This window comes from Lissotriton helveticus, chromosome 3_1, assembly GCF_964261635.1.
Source record: "Lissotriton helveticus chromosome 3_1, aLisHel1.1, whole genome shotgun sequence".
In the NCBI taxonomy this organism is placed as follows: Eukaryota; Metazoa; Chordata; class Amphibia; order Caudata; family Salamandridae; genus Lissotriton; species Lissotriton helveticus.
Window position 1 is genome coordinate 1,529,904,588 of NC_136061.1, and position 21,887 is coordinate 1,529,926,474.

The 21,887-nt window shown below is 45.1% G+C and overlaps 1 protein-coding gene across 4 annotated transcripts in view; it reads right to left on the reverse strand.

Moving 5' to 3' along the window:
* Nucleotides 1-365: 365 nt before the first annotated feature.
* NHERF4 (NHERF family PDZ scaffold protein 4) overlaps nucleotides 366-21,887 on the reverse strand; it is a 51,855-nt gene continuing 30,333 nt past the window's right edge. For 2 of the 4 annotated variants that reach the window (XR_013608814.1, XR_013608813.1), the window contains exons 3-12: nucleotides 18,534-18,598; nucleotides 17,980-18,191; nucleotides 12,190-12,397; nucleotides 11,242-11,378; nucleotides 10,770-10,974; nucleotides 9,868-10,064; nucleotides 8,660-8,881; nucleotides 7,628-7,876; nucleotides 1,235-2,527; nucleotides 366-1,170 (exon numbers count right to left, since the gene is read on the reverse strand). Coding sequence is in view for 2 of the 4 variants with exons in the window: in XM_078682184.1 (XP_078538310.1) it covers nucleotides 2,513-2,527; nucleotides 7,628-7,876; nucleotides 8,660-8,881; nucleotides 9,868-10,064; nucleotides 10,770-10,974; nucleotides 11,242-11,378; nucleotides 12,190-12,397; nucleotides 17,980-18,191; nucleotides 18,534-18,598 (1,510 nt within the window). In the remaining 2 variants the exon portion in view is untranslated. Of the gene's footprint in view, nucleotides 2,528-7,627; nucleotides 7,877-8,659; nucleotides 8,882-9,867; nucleotides 10,065-10,769; nucleotides 10,975-11,241; nucleotides 11,379-12,189; nucleotides 12,398-17,979; nucleotides 18,192-18,533; nucleotides 18,599-21,887 lie in introns of all 4 variants that reach the window. The other 2 variants (XM_078682184.1, XM_078682182.1) reach the window with 1 other exon arrangement.

Genomic DNA, 21,887 nt, shown 5'->3' on the forward strand with positions numbered 1-21,887 from the left:
TTAATTACATTTTTTATTAAAATTAAATTAAATAAATAGATTTAAATTTATTAAATTAAATTAATTACTATTTTAAAATGTATTTTAATTAAATTAATTAAATTAAATTAATTAAATTAACTTAATTACATTTTTTTTAAAAAGATATACTTACCTGTACTTACGATGTAATGCCATGCGTTGTAATAGCATCTGCTATGTAATGCCATGCGTTGTAATGGCATCCGATGTAATGGATCCTGCGTTGTAAAAATTCCGATGTAACGGAATGCGTTGTAAAAAACCGCGTTGTAGTGACACCAATCCGTCCTCTGTATCCTTCTGTTGTATCATAGAAAGCAACAGTCGAAATAGTGGCCAAGAAATTTGGTTAACGTCAATTTATTAATACATTTGGAGTGTTTGTGTTGATTTTATTTAGTATGTAATGCTGCTTTGTGTGAGGATTAATCGAATCGAGCATGAAATCCATTTTTCACTCAAATCAACAGCTTATGTGGTAAAAGGTGGATTGTGTTGCAAGCCATCAATTACACGCTTTGCCTGGGCTCCAGGTGTGTATTTACCAGTGATCCTGGATGAACCTGTTAAACAGTAATAAGTTCAGTTACTCACACTGAACCCAGTGCATTAGTAAACCCCAGGAGAAATCTGCAGGTCAGTTGTGGGACTCTCAAACACAAACTCACCTTTTCTCCGCCAGCCAATCTTTGAAACCCCATTAAATGGAGACACAGAAATAGAAAAATACAGAGATGTGGGTGGAAACCATGATATACAAATACAGTCACATTGTCCCCCAGAAATAGGCAGCCGCGGCCCATGCAGGTAAGAGCGGTGGGGCGGTAGGCCGGGTGGGAGGGATTTTACCAGACGACAATGAGGGAAAAGTAATTATTTATTTGAATTTCCCTCTTGATCGTCTGTTAAATACTCTTCCCCCCACCCCAAACCTGGCCCCACCACTTTTACCAGCATGGGTCGCGGCTGAAAGTAGGTGGGTTTGCTAATGTCTGTAAGGAAAGTCCATTGTAGGTGTGCAGCTGTGGTTGAAAAGGTGTGATGCAGAGGTAAAAGGTTCTGAGAGTTGCAAAAGTCAGGTTTATCAACAGATCAGTGGTCCAGGCCTTTCCCTTCCATAAGCTGCTTCTGAGAAAGAGTTGGGAGGGGCTTCAAACATGATTGGTTTAGACTTTGGAACGTCACCAAAATGGGTCACGAGGACACTGAGAACCATAAACATGGCAAGAGAGTACAATTGACCCCAGGCGGCCAGATGACATCAGAGGAGCTGCAAAGTCTCTTTAAAGAGGCAGAAACATTCCCCACCTCCCTCAGAAACAAATTAAGTTAAACCCCGCCAATGCAGAACAAGAAGGAATTGCAGCTCAAGACCAAAGAAAGAAGCAAGAGTATCTTCCCATCAGACCAAAGCAAAGCTTAGAGAATGGTGTAGGAATCCACTCTGTGTGAAGCCGCCACCCTCCCCAGAGGAAAGCACTAGGCCCGCTAGCCCCAGCTCTACACAAAACAACTAAGCAAAACACTCTTGGATAAGTAGCAAGTTCAATAACTTCAAGATACCATTTCAGATATGTCTACATATGGGAATGGCAGGGCTCACCACAGGTGGGTGAAATAGTATTGTGTCCGGGTGATGTAATGGCTGAATTTCAAGACACTTTAAGAAAAAGGGTGGAAGGTCAAAGGGGTCCCCATCGCTAGAAATGTATATGAAGGCCTGTCCTGCACTATGATTGGATGTTGGAAACAGGAAGATTGTCCTACAGTGCATTTGGACACTGGTGGGGCCGAGTAATGTCAATGACCCACCCAGGCTGAAGTTATTTCACAGCTACGATAGATTCTCAGTTACTTTAGCACAATAGAGACACCAGCAGTACATTTACAGGCCACATCTCTTGTCCACGGGCATCACCAAACCTGTGTTTTCAGAAGGCCTAAGTATTTCCACTCCACTTTTTGTCACAAGAAGAACCACATTGGAAGGTCCGGCAGTGTGCGCTGTAGGTGTCTGGAAAATTCCTGACTCCGATGAGTTCCTCTAAACCAACTGTGAAGTCGACTTCACTCCAGTATATTTCAAGACCACTTCTTCTTGGAGATTTTCCAGAAAATGGCACCTTTGAAAGACCAATCTGACCCACCCTACAACAGGGGATCCTTGAGCCGCCACTACCTGCCAGCATCATAACTGTACACCAGACTCCTCCAAACCACTTTACCGGTTATCGAGGAACACCAGAAAGAATCTCTTCCCCTCTCAGAGAATCCTTGGATTGTGGATTTGTGGGTTTTCTTGTTGGCCCCTTTGTCCAGGAAATGCTATAGTGATGGAAGCCAGGAGTTTAAAGTTCAAGTGAGTGCATGATCCCTTGGTATTAAATCATATTTTGAGACTGATTTGGCTGGTCGATGGTATCATGTACTCTGGAGTTGCAGCGCCACCAGTTTACGGAGTTTGTGTCCCAGCTGGCCATGTCTTCTCCTGCTACTCCTCACGTCCCTGCACAAAGGGTACAAGATATTAACGTTTTGTTAATGGCCATATATGACTTAGAGTACAATATACCCCGTAAATCAAGGCAATGGTCACCAACATGTCAATGCCATGCAAAACATTTTGGACAACACAACCACTATTTGCCAAGAACAGCACTGAACCCCCCCATGCCCCATCGCATTAATGCTACTGCATTATGATAGCAACCTTAATTCCTTATGGTTCCTACTGCTGAATCCTAGAGATGCCCCCGAATAGGCATGAGTCTTTCACAATAGTACTCTTGAAACTTCAATCCTGTTTCCCTGTTCTGTCCTAGGCTACCCAAAGATGCATTCAACTCCTCCACTTCCAGTCGACCAATACTGGCACCCTTGCTCACATGTCTTCCTGTGGATGGTACGATCTTCACTTTGGTTCATGTGCACTCTGATGTCCGCATGGGTAATGACCATAACTTGTCGATAGATAACACGCTCGAACACTGTCTAATGCTGAACCGTCTTTTGGAGGTTTAGTTGCCCCTTATTGATTTAGTGGGGTTGGCTCCTTCAAGTGTTTTTGTGCATGCTGTTTACATCTTACGCATTGGCTAGATTTCAATTTTTGACTATAGTCCAGGTACATTCGGGCCCCTTATCCCATAATGATACATTCTCTGCAGGGGGTGATTGGTGAATCCCGTACGCCTTGAATCCTTAAATGGCACACTCCTCTCAGGTGACTTAGAGACTGACATGCTTTACCCCCATTTTTGATGGCTCAGGAATCTATTTTGGAATATTCTAATGTATTTGCTTAAATCTGCATAATCCCTACTGGTAAATTGAAATATTTGAAGTTAGTATTTCGTTTTAATTTGTCATTTTTGTTATTTTTGGCAGTGCAGAGTTTTTTCAAATCCTTTCCCCACCATTAGAACTCACCTTTCTGGAATTCCCAAACTATGCCCTCATTTTGCTCCTTCTCTTCTATTTTTTCTATCCTATGTGACTGCTTCCATATCTCTTTCTTCTTGCCTCTCTGTTGCTTTCATCCTGTATCCAATGCCCTTCCTAACACACTAACAGCTTCTTGGGGCCAAAACACAAATTTACATTTTTAGGCGTTGGAACTTATTGTTTTTCTTTTTTCCTTTTCTTTCTTTTTTTCAATTTTCTCCCCTCTATCAATGTTTGTGAGTATAATGAAGATTTTATAAAGAACCAGCATTACAAAGAAGTAACTGCCAGAACCTGTAAGACAACAGCAACAGGCAGTGGACCAAACTGATGCCGCACACACAACTGATCTCGACCAAAACCAAAATTATTGAGTCAAACAATTTGAATATGACAATGTGTGCACTCACTGTAGGCACACACTGCCCAACGAGTGCCAGTCTAAGTTAGGTAAAAACAGGTAAACAAAGCAAACAGAGGTGCACTACTTCTACAGTCCTAATTCTAACTCCAAGTATATCCACAATGTTCAGGAAGTAGTTGAAATTCTTCTCTTTATTGTTGCATCATCAATGTGTATCAAAAAAACCAGCCAACATGTTTCATCCACGTACGTGTGGACTTCTTCAGGGCACAAGAATGATAAAAGATATCATTCCTCATTTGAGATAATTCATTTTTGAAGTCTATTCATCTGTGGTCTTTGAAAATACAATGAGAATCCTTTCAAAAGGTTCATCTAAAAGTCCCAAAGATCGAAGAGACAATTGTGAAATTTTGAACCCCCTGCTTATTAAGATTCGTCTTGTGAGTACTATAAATCCTTTAGCAACCTGTTACTGCTTAATCCTTATCGATAAATAGAAGAGGGGAGATGATCTGCCCGCATCCAACACTACTCTTCAAACATAGCACTCCTAGTAGCTTCCAAAGAAGTAACTGTCAGACCCTGTTCCAGGGGCCACTGAGCAGACTGCGGCTTCTGGGCCCTCTAACCAAGTTGGTTGAGTTGTTTGACATTTGCTTCCTGAGATCCCCTACCTTGTTCAACCTAGTTATGGAACCTCTCACCACCTTGCTACAAGAATCCAATGTACATTTTCACATGTACGCCGATGACACTCAACTATATCTCAAACTACAATCCCCCAAAGACATTATGCGTCTGAACTCAACGATCAGAAGCACCCAATCCTGGCTGGCCGATAACCACCTCAAACTCAATGCTATAAAAACTGAGTTCCTTCTGATCTCACCTCCCGCGAAAATCTCTACCACTCAAACCTGGCTTAAGCACCTAACTGCACTCAATGTCCAACCGACCATCGTGGATTCAGCAAAATCTTTAGGCATAACACTTGACGCAAATCTCAACATGCAGCAGCATATCAGCAAGGCAACTAAGGGAGCTAACTTCCAAATAAATACCTTGAGGAAACTTAAACCCTTCCTCCCAGCCGAGGACTTCCGAACTGCAGTACAAGCACTAGTCATCCCTCGCATAGACTACGGCAGCATCGCCCTCTGCGGTCTCCCCCTAACTACAACTGCACCCCTAAGAGCTTCGCTAAACGCGGCAGCGAGACTCATCACTGGATCTAAAAAACACTCACATATCTCCCCGGACTTTAAATCCCTGAACTGGCTGCCTTTTGAAGCCAAAATACACATGAAAATCGCCTGCATGACGCACAAGGCTATACACTTGAAATCACCCGGCTACCTCACTCAAAAGTTGACAATTTCCGGCGGGTCCAGAACCACCAGAAGTACAAACAATCTTCTGCTGAAGCCTCGAAGATTCCGGAAGGAAAAAACTTACAAACGCTCCTTCTCAGGAATGGCGCCTAGGATCTGGAACTCACTCCCTCCTGAAACCAGGCTCATCTCACCCACTCTTCTTTTTAAGAAAGAAGTTAAAGCTATCCTCATGGCTAAATACACTTGAACTACTACTCTTGATCTTTTAAGACTTTGCGTTGAGCTATATTATTTGTTTGATCCCTTTGCACATGTGTTTTACTTGTATTATTGACCTAACTGATTCTTCTTCTCCCTCTTATTTGTACTACTGCATTGACCTACCTTACCTTACCTTACCTTCCTAACTATGCTCCCTCGTGTACCCACCCTACCACTCATTTATACCTGTGTAAAGCGCACTGTTATCTGCAAAGATCTTGTTCGCGCTATATAAAACTTTTAAAATAAAAATAAAAAAATAAAAAAATAAAAAATAAATAAATCTTTGGGCTGGAATCTCTGCACCCGTGCCGTAGTCTCCGCAACCAGGCCGTACTCTCTGGCTTGGGCCATACTCTACGGCTCTGGCCAGATGAAGTGTAATCAATGGGTCGGAATACTTTTTTTTTTACAAAAAGGGACATTAGGAACGTGTAATAAATGGTAGAGGAGATCATGAAAATCAGTTTGGGCAGGAAAAAGAGTGTGGCCGGATAGTACATCATATCCTAGAAAAGTTTGCTCCTTTGCATCATGGTACACACAGTCCACAATTTGCGCCCCTCTCAGAGTTGAATGTAGTGTCAACGCTATCAACACAACAGTCAAAACTGAGGGGTGCGCAAATCGTTGCATACGCAGCCCCCAACTGGGCCAAAGGCAGTCACAGCCCCACTCACGTCTATGATGATAATGGCAGTTGCAGCCCCTGGCCTGCCCAAAGGTAGATGCATCCTCATCCGATCTATGATGTTCACAGTAGTTGCATCCCCCAACTGGGTCAAATATAAATGCAACCCTCATTGGGCCTACAGTGGTCACAGATGCTGCAGCCCACAGCTAAGTTAAAGGTACAACTTGTAGTGATTGTCTACAGGAACTGGTGGTAAGAAATCTAGAAGACCCTCTAACATGCGGGTCACTCCCAGCTCACTCTCAAACAGCCAGCTCTCTATTGATGTCTCTCAGTCCCCAGGGACATGGCCTCTCTCCTCCTGGACCGTCCCTCCATCAATGGCAAGTAGACTTCTTCCCTCACTTGGCAAAACGGCATGCTTCTAGATGCTTCAGGCTGAACCACAGCGCCTCCAGCAAACACTGCAGACTACAAGAGATGTCCCCTCTCACCTGTGGGAGTCTGACTGTCAAGCAGACACCAGCCCTGGTTGCACATAAAGTCCTTCAAGTACTCTGCAGAGAACTCCCTTCCCTGGTCATGAAGGACTTGAAACTGGAACAAAGTGGGTTTGTTTGGGGACCCCCTTTTATGATCAACCTCTGCATGAGGATGTAGAACCTTGGTCTCAAATTGCAGAACCGGTTTGGGAGGCTCTTCTTTCAAGTGCCCTCCTCCGGTGGCTCTCCACGCACAGCCTTTGTGTAGAGTGGTTCCTCTCACAGTAGGTAGAACTGGAGCAGTCTCCAACCTGGAGCAACCACAACACAGGCACAAGGAGGTGTGATGCTTCTGCACCTGGCAGTCAACAGCCCAACTGAAGGACTAATTATGGACATTCAAAAGGAGAGGCCTGACCTAGAAACGTCCTCACCTCACGCAATAGAAACTGCAGTCCCACCCCTCATCCCTGCCATCCACCAAAGGCATTGTACAAGAAGGGTAATCAGCAGCTCCTTGCCAACAAAAAGGATCATGGAATTTCTAAGCTTTCCATGTCTCGATCTTTTTACTTCAGTGTATGGATTTTGTCTCTCCAGCCACAGGAATATAAACAGTATACTTTAACTGTCTTGGAGAAGAACCCTCACCTTCCATCTTATGCTGTGCCGGACCAGCTGCATCCATATTGGATCCCACTTACCTTATAACCTAGGCTTGCTTGCAAATGCAGTCTATCACTACAGACATTCTACGCGCGCTACATATGCACATGTGCTTGACATACACACAGGATGCCAGTGCAAGATTCTGGGTATACACATAACAGCTGAACTTTACACAAGTGAAGCTAATAAGCATAACCAGATAAAAAGGTCACAGCCAGTCCACATGTCAATACCAAATGCACCCCAAGTACGGCTGCCTTCACTTCGTATATTAGCCAATGCACTTTTCTAATCAATCATACATTCCTGCTGTAGCTGGGCGAGCATTTTAAGTTCTACGTTAATACAGCTCCACACTATGAAAATGTTAGAAAAAATAGCATACCATAAACAGAGAGTCACTACCCTCACTCACTTGGGTATGGTCTGTAGTCTTCTGCCCAACATCCTTTGCCATAGCTGGGCAAATAGTCAGACCCCGGTCACGGCAGCACCGATACCCCTCCCTGTCGACCACCAATAGTGTCAGCTGCCCTGTGTCATCCTCCTTTAACCACCGGATCACCTCCTGATAGCACAGCTTCTCTACGTTGGTGCCATTTACTTTGATCAACAGGTCGCCCTCCCGCAGCCCCGCCCGGTGAGCCGGACCTTCGAGAACCACCTGGAAGGAAGCAAAGTACAGTGCCAATGGTTAGAGTCTTAGGTATGGCATCTCAATGTTGGTGGTCTGTGTTCCAAATGTTTATTGTGTGTTTGTGCGTGCTTCTCTCTCTAAAGCACTTAAAGCTTGTCTGGTTGCTGAGGTGCATACTTAAAATGGCATAAGGAATTTCCTTGAAAGCTACTTTCTCCCACACAATGATGGGACACATTCTTCGAACTTGGGCCCTCTGATGGTGCTGGTCAAGGGGTGAACTTTAAGAGTGCACACAGTCATAGGGCACCATGTCTGACATTATAGGCATGTATGAGGTCTGTGGGACTTCTCAGGAGTACAGCCTTTTGGCACTGAGCCTGGGGATTTATAACTGATTGTTGGGACCAGTGCTTAGTCTTGGTTTGGGGTTGTTGAATGTGATCAGGTCTTAGTTTTCTTTTTGGAGGGACACAGTCGCGACCGCTCAGTCTAGGCACAGTGGGTTTCTTGTGGTTATAGAAAACGGGCACATGCACTAGTTTGGTGATGTATATGTTTTTTTGGTGTGCAATCAAGGGGCAATAGACCAGAGATGATTGAATAAACCAATGTATCTGTCAACAGTGATAGGAAATATCAAGAAAGAGATTGTTGGCTAAGACCATGGGATTGTCAACCCTGATAGATCATGGTTGCTAGGCTGAGATTGTTTGGCTTTCCACTTTTTTATCAATGCTTACTGTTGGAGCTTCAAGGTTGGGGAGTAAGATGTGGCTGGTTCCTAAGTGAAATCTCGGAGTAACTCACCTGCGCGACAAAGATCTCATCCTCGTCAGTAATGTTCCCAAGTTGGAATCCATACCCAGATGGCTCTTTGTAGAGATGGCAGAGCCGAGGCCTTGGTTGGATCATCTCACCAAGATGCTGGTCACTACTGCCTTTTGCTGTATCTGGAAGGTCAAAGGTGGGATGGAGGTCAGCAGGCTCCAGACTTTCCTCATCATAGAAGAGTAAGGGAGACAGTCCAAGCTGTGTGAACAAGAACCACAGTTTTCGATTAAGTGTCTAAGATTTAGCATGCAATACAATCCTATACGACACCCGTCAGCAAGGATAGAGACCATACAGCATGAATGATTACCCCCATGCACAACAATCCAACTTGCTTTGCGTCATATTCCTCTCAAACATCCCATCCGAAGGAAAGCCACACAAGAAGATTAGTCCTTATGCTGATTGTTGAAGCTTGCCATATCATACAAACCTTTTGAGCCATCCTAAAACAAGCACAGGTATACAGCGGGATTGATTGCAGCAACTCAATCTATTCAGGTACGCCACACCAACTGTCTTCCACATCTAACCATATTAAGGACCATACAGTGGCAAAAATGACTGCATCTACGTTCAACTGTGATACTTGGCATGCTGCTCTGCAATACAATCTTTTCCCACATTAACAGTGGAGAGAAAGTAAACAGCAGAAAGGATAGTCCACATACTCCTTTAAGATGAAACCTCATACCCAACTACAAGGAGAAGGACAAAAAAAGCTGGAGCAGTCACCACTTACTCGACAATAAAACTAAACAGGTCATAAAGTCCTTTCAAACATTTAGGTAGAAGGAAACTCATATAACAAGAATTATCTTCTGCATACTCCAGTGAGACTAGCAAATCCTTACAACATATGCAGGTACCAGGGATTACAGCTGGAATCGTCATTTCTAAGCTCACCCATGAGCCTTGCCATGAATATATTGCTTTCAAACATTCAACCATCATGTGAACCATACTGCAAGAATGAACATCAAATTGCTCGAAAATGAGAATCACCACGTCACTCAACTGTCTCACCACAAAATTACCTAATACTACACAGCAAGGTGGACCATTCGCTGAAAATGTCTCTCGACCATGGGAGTAGTCCTGCTACTCAACCTTCTCCTGTCAGGTGAATGCAACCATGCAGCAGGAATCTACTCGCTTCACGGTGGCTCAAGAACAAGACTCACCATGTTGTAAAACTGGTCCCCCACATGGTCAATAACCAGCATCGTGACCTGGGTACCACTAACACAGATGAGTCCCACCACATCTTCATGCGTCAGTCCTTCCACCGCCTTCCCATTGACGGCCAGGAGGCGGTCTCCATCTCGCATACCAGCCTTCTCTGCTGGGAGGCCCACATCCACTTCCCTCAGGAACTGGCCTATGGAATGGACAGAAAAAGGTGTGATGGTTGCAACTAGTCACCCAACCCTTCATCTTCAGCCTACATTCGCCTGCGTAGACCTCAACTCATCCACACATTAGCTGAAGTCAATTTCAACCAAGTTTTGTCCCACTCCAACATTTCTGACGGACACAAACTTTGATATCAATATTTTCTGGGGCAAGTGTTGAGTTCCATAGAAGTCCGTTCAACATGCATGTAGCATTTACTGGCATGTGTGTAAGTAACATATTGTCATTGAGACCTTCGTTTTGAGAATATAGTGTTTACCAAACGTCCAGACCTATAGAGTAGTATTGGTATGTCACTGACTCCTTAACCACTCTACTGGCATTTGCGAGACCTCAGCCATATCTGGAAATTTCCCAATAGGGTGGTTGCAGTAGTGTAGTGACTTCAGCCCCACCACAATAAATGTCTCCCCATCCCTACTGGCTGCAAACTATTGAAGCAGACTTCTTGGTCCATTCATCACTCACACATCAAGCCCATTGCCCAACCAACCATCCGTCACCCATGTGCTACACTCATTCATCAGCCATCCCACTGCCCACACATTTGTAATTCCCACATTCCGTTGACTACCCTATCATAAACTACACGTCCTACAGCCTACCCAATCATTCAATAGGTTCTCTATCTCATTGCACGTTATTTCATTTCCCTTCCATTCCCCTGTACCATCTGCCTTGTTGAAATGCTTCTCTTGGCGTAGGAGGAATCCATAGCCATTTGGTCCCTTCACCATATGCAGCTTCCGGGCCTTATAAGGTATGGTGGCAGGATCCGCCATGGCTGCTGTGACCTTTAACCCTCTTCGGCGATAGAACTCCTCTGAGTTAGGCTCCATTACCAGAAGTGCCACGGCAGGGCCAGCCTGCTTGAGCTGGGAGAGGGGCCAAGAAAGCAAAATGTGTTTAAGGTGTGTGGGACCAATTCAGGATTTTCTGCGCTTCCAACCCTTTAAAGAGGTCCCGGCTAGTCAGATATTACTTTGATTTCCCACTCAACAAAGGCATCTCTACTGATGCTTACTTTTATCACCCACAGGAACTGGTATCTGTTTATTGCACCTGCACCAAACTACCACAGCTACTAGTGGGATGTTCTCTAACAGCCTGCAGGTACTCTTGGCCTTTCCCTTAGCTGGTACCTTTTTGTTGAGTTGGGTCTTGGTTAGATGGCTCACGCTGGTCCCATTAAGCTCAAGAAGCCTGGATCCGGCGAAGACCCCAGCTGCCTCCGCTGGACCTCCACTGGTCACGGTCAGATTGAACGGGCCCTTCTCACCTTCAGGCAAAACAAAAACAAGTGACGATACCGATCAAAAGGGTATGAACCGTAGAAAAAGAGAGATGCGAATGAATGAACACAAACAGCCCAGGTCACCCCTGTCTTGTTATAAGAGAGAAAAAAGAGGCAAGAGGAGGAGGAACCAGACAGCAAGGAATGATAGGAGGCTCTCCTGGGGTGCTACAGCACTGACAGGTCCACACGGGGTACTATAGCAATGACGGTGCAGTGCTGAGGTACTGTAGCAATTATATATACGTTTGTATATGTGTAGTTATTATATATATTTGTACATGCATGTAGGTTTGCTAGTGAATCCTGTTATACTTTATCATACAAGCCTATTATTGAATGTTCTATTGTTTCCATTGGTTGATGTAGTGTTTGTTTAAATGGGGTTCCATATTCCAAAGGAGTGGTACCTGCTCCTGTGCGCATGTGGATTGCTACTACTACAGCGGTTACTACGGAAACGACAGGGCAGTGTTGGAGCAGTATGGGGCAAGGTTGTGGTACTGTATTACTGCTGGGCACTACAGAACTCATGAAGGAGGCTCATGCTATAGTAGCCTCGGTATTTTGGTAATCTGTTAAGTTGTGTTAAGAAAAAAGCGAAATAAATAATTATCACTAAGGACAACGCTAGGGGTGACACTTACTGGGCACTCTGGTCCTGGAGTACCAGAACTTTGAAGGCACAATGAAAGCGTTGGGGAGCTTGTCTTGCGGTGATACCGTGGAACTTTTAGGACACTGCTTAAAAAGTTCCCCCTCCTGGCTGTCCCTCAGTCTCTAATGACACTCTTACCTTCTGCCGCTGAGATGCGAAGCCCCAAGCCACCTTGGATCCGTTGGACATGGCAGAGCCTAGGACGTGCACCAGGCTCCTGAGGTGGGGCGTGAGCCGGCAGTAACATGGCCATGTTCAGGTGACGCGCCCTGGCCTCCAAGTAGGACTTCTCATCCAGGACCGCAAGCGAGACGCGTCTCCCCCCTGCCATAATCTTCTGCGCGACCTGCAGGAAGGAGCGACAAGGAATAATATTTGTGACAATGAAGGAATAGTTGTGACAGTAAAGGGATAATCATGACAGTGAGGCAAATAGTTGTGACAGTGAAGCGTTAGTCATGACGGTGACGGGATAGTTGTGATACTGAAGCCTTGGTCATGACGGTAAGGGGATAGTTGTGACGGTGAAGGTTTAGTCAAGACAGTGAAGGGATAGTTGCGATAGTGAAGAGATGATCATGACAGTGGGGGAATAGCTGTGACGGAAAAGGACTGTCATGAAAGTGAAGGCATCCCAGGATACAGAGTACTGGGTCTCAAATATAGTGAGCCCCAAAAAAATAGCTAATAGTGCCAAAAGAGGCCAATGGCTCACAATTACTGAGACTCTTCACACCATCAGGTGAACTGGGCTCAGAAACAGTGTCCACCTGGGGCCCACTCTCTAGGACAATGGCCCCTACTCAAAAGACTGGACCAGAACCTAGTTAAAAGTGCAGAATTACAATCAAAAAGAATTAAAAACCACATAAACCGGCCACTGAAACGAAAAATGACCACACACAAAGATGACTGAAAGAACAATACATTAAAATATTCATAAAAACTGTATTCCACATATACGGCCTATATTTATATGCAGTGTGTGTGGTGAGAAAATATCGGTGTGCTTTCTGGAGCATGGCCAAAAAGATTGAGAAACAGGCAGTGTGTACAAAAAAACCCTTGTTCATATTTAAACAAAGGATTGCGTGACGGGGTTTGGTGAAGAAAGGATGATACTTGATAGTTTAAAGAAGGAGCTCTAGCTGTTCAAAGCAATCAGACCATATCAGACTCTTAACCCAATTAATCGAACATGATTTCTTCAGCGACCTGCAAGCACGGCTATTTCTTATGGATACATCTGCCTGTGTATTTCTCACCTTTTGAATTACCCCTTGCACCAGCATTCCAGAGAAGCTCATCTGGGGGATCTGGAGATCAAGGGTCTTTGGTCTACAGAGAAGAGATTGCTTCACATCAATCTTCTGGAATTGCAGGCAATATGTTTGGCTCTCAAGGCCTTTCTTCTCTCCCTTTGCGGTCAGTTGGTCATGGTCCTGATGGACAACACTACTACGATGTGGTATATCAACAAACAGGAAGGAGTTGGGTTGTATCGTCTCTGTAGAGAGGCTCTGCGACTCTGGTCCTGGGCTCAGAATCATCAGATTTGTGTAACTGTAAATCATCTGGTGGGAGTGCTAAATGTTCGTGCGCACAGTCTCAGTTGGCAATTCTCAGCGGATCACGAGTGGCGGCTTCATTGGGAGGTGGTCCATCACATCTTCAGGATTGGGGGCTTTCCCGGTTGGGCTTATTTGCCACTCATGAGAACGAGCACTTCCTGTTGTTCTGCAGTCTCCAGTATCCGATGCGGGGAGTGTTGGGGGATGTGTTTCAGTGAGAATGGGGCTCACAGCTCCTTTACGCATTTCCCCCATACCAGTGCTTAATTTGTAAAAGAACAAGTGCCAGGGCCCAAAGTTCTGTTTGTATGCTCGCAGCAGTGACTTTGCTGAGGGTGGGGTTGGGGGGGGGGGGGAGGGTTGTCCGCCCTGGGTGGCACTGTTTTTATGGGCAGCAGGTGTTGTGTCTGTCGACTACCATCACCCTCCCCGCCCCGACAACAAGGTGTGCCCGTCGGCGCCACCCCTCCCACCCCTACCCATAGATCATGTCGTCTGTCGGTCGCCCTTCCACCCCCCGGAACAAGCCGTCCATCAGCCGACACCCCCCATTCTTACCTGCACCCAAGCGGCAACCTTAGTGGCCGCCCTGGGAGGCAGTATGGCCAGCTACGCCACTGGCTCGCAGCAGGCGCCATCAAATTTAGGAGTACCCGGAACCAAGAGGACATCCTCTTGATTCCACCTCATGCCTCTTCAATCAACTACTAGACACACCCTACCTCTTTAACTCAATTTGCAGGTTATTTTTCATCCTTGCTTTCTCCCTGTGTAACTGTTATTCCATCATTTTCTTTCTCTTTGTTCCCCCTTTTGTGTTTTTCTCTTTCTTGCTCTGGATCACAGTTCGTTGAGGAAAAATAAGTCCCAGTCTGCAAAAATGAGTGTCAGTGGCCACCACCTGTAACCACTGGCTCAAATGAAGCACTGTAAACCTGTTATAGGAAAAATCCTTAATCTCTATTAAAAAATATTTCTCCTGTGATTAATAACTTTGCTTATAGGACTGTTAAGTTACTTCGGGATCGGGGGGGGGGGTTAAAGTGATGCACCATAATCTTCATCTCATAGTGGTCCCCAACATTTTAGATACAATCAAAAAAGCCACGGATTGTACTATAAGCTCTAGCCAATTGTAAATGATCTGTACAATGGGCCACAAAGTGTTGCTGGCAGCTAATTTTCAAAGGATGGCTTTTTTTCAAGATAGATGCTATATTATACACCTAGAACTTTAGACAAGATTTTCCCCTTGGTGCCTGAGCTATTAGATTCCAAATGAATGTCCTGGGTGATTGGTTACACTTTTCTATGACTTGCCCTCCATTTACCAATTTATTGAAAGTATTGACCGGGTCTTATAATGCTCCTTTGATTACTTCTGCTTCTTTATTTCATCAATTTGCAGTGCCAAAATGCACTTTATCTATGCACAGATTTGGGTGTAATATTTGATTTTTGATACTACCCAATCCAAATATTTTTAAAAGTCCTTCATCTATAACAATCACCAACAACAGCCATTCCAGAATGTTCCTTTGTTTGATGTTTGTTCATGTTTCCTACCTATTGTGACATCATTTACCGGGATGGCCCCCATTAACCATTCAGCATTTCTCACCATCACTATTAGGCATTCCAGAATGATTCATTATGTCTGCTTGGTTTTGAGACTTACGGTGACACCATTCACTAGATGACCAATATAAGGGAACATGTTGCAGACAAATTAGAAAGATGCAGTATAAGCGTTAATCTGCATGGATGATGCATAACAGATTTTATAACATGAGCCTATTGAGGTTTTTTTCTGAGATGGTAGACAAAAATTTGGACCGTGAGAATTAGGTGGACTGCGTGCACATTTGGGGACATTTTCACAAGGGAAGTGGTGGAATGAGGCGTGAGCCTTCCTGACTCAATGCCTCACTCTGCCACTTCCGAAACAAAGGGCTGCATGATATTTACAAGAATATGGCGCAGCCCTGTGTTTCCCCCTGTGATGGTGCTACACTTAGCAGCATAGTGCTAACACAGGCATCCTTGCACCAGTGCTTAATTTGTAAAATATTAAGTGACAGGGATCTGACCAGGAGGCCACTGCAGCTTGCACCACCCATTGCCCTTGTCATCGCTGCCAAAACAACTACTAACTATCTCTCTCGCATGTAAATGCGACAGTTCAGATTATTCCAGGCCCCCAAAGCAAAGGAATGGCTGGGGAGGTAAGTATTAGCAATTTTAATGTATATTGTATTCCTAAACAACCGTTCTGCTCATCTCTAAATTAGATGAGCAGCGCCACCATGTGGTAGCCTGTTCCAAGTATGGTGTTGACAATTAGGTGCTGGTGCAGAGCACCGGAAACCAATTGAGTGCCCGTGCTGAGCACCCGGAAAGCACTGGCTCAAATTAAGCACTGCCTTGCACCATAGTGCAAAGGTGTCTGCGAGCAGGGGAAGATTGTTTATGTGCAGGAAGGTCCCCCTTCCTGCACATAAACAAACTTGAAATACCGTTTTGTACCTTTTATGTGTGCTGCTTAAAGCAGCACACATAGAAGTTGCAAAACGGCATTTTTTAAAAATCATTGTTTATGTGCAGGAAGGGGGACCTTCCTGCACATAATTAATCATTGTCCTCTTGCTGTTTTCATGTGTGCTGCACAACGCAGCAAACATGAAAACAGCAAAAACGAGGAGAAATGAAACATTTCTCCTCGTTGAGCCAGGGTAAGACCAGGTTTTCCCTGGTCTTAATTCTGGCACTGTCTCCTATTTACGCCTCCCTTGTAAATAGCGGGCAGTGTCAGAATCAATGGGTGTTGTGATGGGACACCCACTGCAACACCCATTGCCCTCCCATTTTACGCTAAGCATAGTGTGAAAGGGGGCCTTATTTACAAGGCAGCGTTAAGCCACGTTAAGTGGCTTAACGCAAGCCACGTTAAGTGGCCTAACACAAGCCACGTTAAGTGGATTAACGCTGCCTTGTAAAAAAGGCCAAGCCCCTATCGCCACAGGAACGTCGCAAAAAGTGACGTTCTCTTGGCGATAGGGGCTTGTGCCCCTTGGTTTAGAATGGTATCAAAGAGAAAAAAAGTTCACAAGCATTTTCTGTACACCAAATGAAGATATATCGGAGGGATCTTCAATTTACACTGGAAGCTTTTCAATGTATTTACAAAAATTGTCCTGGAGGACATCTTGAGACACTAGGGGGCATATATACAAGCCCTATCGCCACAGGAATGTCAGTTTTTAGGACATTCCTGTGGCGATAGGGGCTTCGCCTTATTTACAAGGTGTCATTAAGCCACTTAACGTGGCTTAATGCTGCCTTGTAAATAAGGCTCCCTTTCACGCTATGCTTAGAGGGAAAGGGGAGGGTAATGGGTGTTGCTGAGGGTGTTCCGGCGCAACACCCATTGATTCTGACGCTGCAACCTATTTACAAGGGAGACGTAAATAGGAGGCAGCGCCAGAATTAAGACTGGGGAAAACTTGATCTTACCCTGGGGCAACAAGGAGAAATGTTTCATTTCTCCTCGTTTTTTCTGTTTTCATGTATGCTGCATTGGCAGCACACATGAAAACAGCAAAAGGCCAATTATTATTTCTGTACAAGAAGGGCCCCCTTCCTGCACATAAACAATCATTTATTTAAAATGCCGTTTTGCAACTTCTATGTGTGTTGCATTAAGCAGCACACATAGAAGTTACAAATCAGTATTTCAAGATTGTATATGTGCAGGAAGGGGGACCTTTCTGTACATAAACAATCTTCCCCTGCATTCAGACACCCTTGCACCATGGCGTTGGTGCTAGGCTTCTAAGTATAGCTCCAGCGCAGGGGGAAACGCAGGGCTGCACCATATTCTTCTAAATACAGTGCAGCCCTGCATTTCTGAAGTGGCGGAGTGAGGCGTTAAGCCAAGAAGGCTAACACCTCACTCAGTCACTTCCCTTGTGAATATGCCCCTAGCTTTGCTAAATTGTGAGATGCCCATGTGGAAGCAGATTTCAGAGAGATTTGCTCATGTGTGCCTTGACACATGCTGTCCGGTTATCATTTGGTGCACTGCAATATGCTACAAAAAGAGTAGTGCAAGTCTGGGATGCTAGAGGGATTTACAATTTAGTTGCAGAGCAAAAGGAAATGTGACAAATGCCCCAAAGTGGATTGAACATTAGTTAAAAGCTACTTTTCTAAGTGTAGTATTTAATGGCACCTTTTAGGCACACCCCCAGGGGAGTCTAATGCCAGAGAAGCGGGGTAGAGGGAACAAGCAGGTAAAAGAGTAGGGGCTTCACCAGCCCAGGACGAGTGATTCTAGGTGCAAAGTGCCTCTCCTTACCCTCATGGGATTCATGTCGTCCACGTACTCGCCATTCACCTCCAGGAGACGATCTCCATCCTGCAGCCCGCCATGTTGAGCAGGACCGCCGACCTCCACCTGACGAATGACATGTCCAGCTCCACCAAGCTCCCGACGCAGGAAGAAACCAAAGGTACCCCCTTCTGACTTGGTCAGTGAGCAGAAGCGGGGAGTTAGGGGACCCTCGGACTCTGAGGGAAGAAATGAGTTTGGTATTTATTCATCGAATGAAGATACCGAAATGTTTCAATATATATCCTTTTTTCCCCTCCATTGAAACAAATAGCTGGCCAAGGCTCCAAAGTTCTCCTAACACAAGCTTCCATTTTGCTATCCCTACTCCTAGCAGTAAGTAGCATTCACCTAAGTTTACATATGAACTTATCCTGAGCAGACCAGCCGATCCGCCCCCTAACACCCCAAGAATTACTTTTTGGCCCTCATAAGGCTCCCCTGGTGGCATTCCTCCTCCGCTCCCACCCATCCTCAATAACAAGCGGTCCATAGCCCCCAAAATCAAAATATAAACTCACCTATGTCATCTGCCAGGGACAGTGCCGGGTTGTCAATCCCTAACTTTGGGTTGAATTGAAATTTCCTAAAATGAACAATAAGCATAAAATTAAATGTGGTGTCCCTCTTTCCCTGCCTCCACTCCCTAAATACACACTCAATTACATATAGCAAAACAAGCTTGAGGGTACTGTGTCTGAGTTGTTGAGTCCAAGTGAAAAGGCAGTGGGACATTGACATGGCCCGTGGCAGGAAAGATATAAGTTGCGCGTGGGTAGACCATGCCGGGTGGCAATGACTGAGTGAATCTGATTGGCTGAGTGCCTGCAAGGCCTGGCGCCTGACTGAACCAAAAACCAAAGAAAGTGCCAATACTGATGAAAATTTTCAACACTGAATAGCTAGTGCAAGGATAACCAAGCCAAACACCAATACGCTTATTAATTGCTTTTATTTCCAGTATTCAAAAATATTTTTTCTTTTGAGAAACATGTAGGGGATATATACATACATATGATACAAAACAAATAAATATTTACTACATACTATTACTTCCAATCATTACCAATTCAATTATTCAAACAAACACTCACAAACATTCCAACTCCACTCAAACAATCACCACACTAAACATACACCACAAAGTCCTAGTAGGCCAATCTTAATTTTTTTTAAAAGGCCACGCCGCTATCCAAACCAAGTACTACTTAGGGTATTTACAAATGTGCCCCAGTTATTCATATGAAGAAGATTTTCAAACAAAACAATTTTTAACAGTGCACCAAAAGTATTAATCAAAATATAAGAACAATTGTTTGATAGTGGAAACACAAAATGGTCTACGCATTTCAAACCCCTATCACTCAGGGGGTTCTCATCAGGACCAGAAACCACAATCTAAAGTAACAAGCCACCGCCGTGGACTTCCTAGATTCTTGACTTATAGTGTGAATTTCCTCAGAAAATAATGCCGATGAGGGTTTAATTGTTAATGCATTCCCAAAAACTCGCTCTTAGCGCCAATGGCGGGCACCTGTTTGTTTAGGTGTTTATACACGGAAAAACCACTGCTTCCGCCTCCCCTTGCCGTAATACACTTGAAGGCTGTCACCAACTTGGATTTCTATTCCCAAGTTCGTCACGCCGCCATTGAATGTCTCGCTTAGGTTTTCATGGCCTGACTGGCCATGAAATTTTCTTTGAAGCTCTCTCGGGGAGGTGGGACAAGACGCTCTGGGGCTCAAGGGGTGGACAAACAGGACTAGTCTAGCTCGAGCCAACGCTGGAGACATTCCCCGAGACATTTCTTGTTATGCGCCGTCTTTAAAACTGGAGACAGAGCCAAAGGTGGCCAGAACTGTTAAAACCCCTACTGTCCATACCTTAAGTTAGGCAGCAAGTGAGTGACCCACAACGGATAACTGCGGTCGGGCTGCCAACCAGAGAGGGTAAGATAGAGTTGGGTGAGACTTTTCCAAGGTCGGACTGCCCTATAGGGCAATGAGCAGTGCTCGACGGGCCGGGCTCACACGCCAGTAAGTGGGCCTGTTTTTTGGGCTGCTGGTCTGGTTTTACTGTTGATTGCCCGGATATTAAAACAAACATGGCCTGCGGTAAGCTCAAATCCATGCAGTCTTCCATAACACACAAACACTTACCCAGCGTGTTTTCACACGTTCAAAAAACTGCCCTAATTTGGAAACGCGGGCCACTTTTCAGCTTTTTGTATCACTAATGAGGGCCACTTTGATTTTGGTGCCCGGGGCCATTTTCGGTCCCAGTCCGACCCTGGACTCTTCTCCTTCATCCAAGCGGTGGGGCAGTCTTTGGACCTGGCACAAAGCTGGGAACCCCAATGAGAAATACCACTAGTCCCTACCTTACCCACCCTGCCATACCACCACAGCCATCACCCCAGCGACACAAGGGCAGACTTGGCTATAACAAGTGAGTAAAAATACAAAGTGAGTGGAAGAGTCACATGTACCATCAGCAACAATGCTGGGCACCCCTATTCTGAATTACAATATGTATGATTTCAAAAGATTTTATTAAAGAGATTTTAACAGAACATGTGAAGTGAAGGCAGTACTGGTGTCTTATGCGCCATAAGGTTACAGTGGGCATAAGGTTGACATAGTTAGGTGCATGTTACATTCGTTGTCTGGCATGGTGCTGGCTCACATTGGCACACGGCCGTTCTGCGTACAGCCCTCGTGCGAGGAAAGTAAAGAAGAGAAAAAGGAGGATAGGGGAAAGAGAAGAAGGGGAGAGCGGACAGGAAAGTGTGGCGTGGGCGTTCATATGCCGCACGCCAATGTATGGGCTGTGGGGAGGCTAGTGGTCTCTGTCTAAGGTGGTTTGTGCGTGCCCAGGTAGTTGTCTAGGGGGAGCCACATCTCGCCTTTTTTGGTGGTGTGGTGAGCTGTCTGCCGTTATGTTGTCCGCCCCTCTTAGGAACGTGATCCAATTCAGCCAACTCCTAAAGGTCGCCTTTCCTGTGTCCTATACAATATGTATGAAATGCCCAGACCCAGGCTACTTAATGAAGTAGCATAAAAGTCACTAAATATACTGTACATAAGAGCTTCATCCAGCAATGGAAGAATATCAGATGACAAGAACTCACAGATTTCCAAAGTGATAGAAAGTCGAGAAACTCTACCCCTTTCCACCTGCAACTTCCAGAGACAGACCCAGAGCACCACTTTGCCAGTCTGCAAAAGTGTGAGCAAGTGGCACACTTTGTATATCTGACACCACAGGCTTGCCAGCTTTTAGCAGATTAAGCATTGGGCCGTTTTTGTGTGGCGCAGTGTATGCCATTTCCTTGGCGTCTGCGCGCTGTTGGGGTTTCGTAATGCACAAAAAATGTAGGTGCCGCAGAGGAAGGGGTCTGTGGTGGATATAATTGTCAACTGTTGGTTGTGGGCTTTTAAAGCAGGGTATTTTGTTAGGTGCGGGTTCTTATCTTGAGATAGCTTCCAACTAACCTGTGTAAGTGTGGTTAGTCTCACCTATAGAGGAGCTTCTCAGAGGTACCCTACTATCTTCCAGTGGACTGTCAGGCGTAAAGGCGTAAAACTTCACGACACAAATTTACCAGTAAACGCTGTGGAAGTTTTCAGAGGTAGACGTAACCGACAGAATCATCATATGCACCATGTAGTTACATCACAGGTGTGACACAGCATCTTCGCCTCACCATTCAAGAAAGTACAGATCCATCACTCAACAAATTCCCTGCAGACAGATCACAGGCGCGGCACAGCATCACTGCATTTCAGGACTGCAACATACGCAGCCATCAAAAGCTACCACTCAAACAATGCAAACAGAACACAGGTGTGACACAGGTCCTCGCCTGTAAGGAC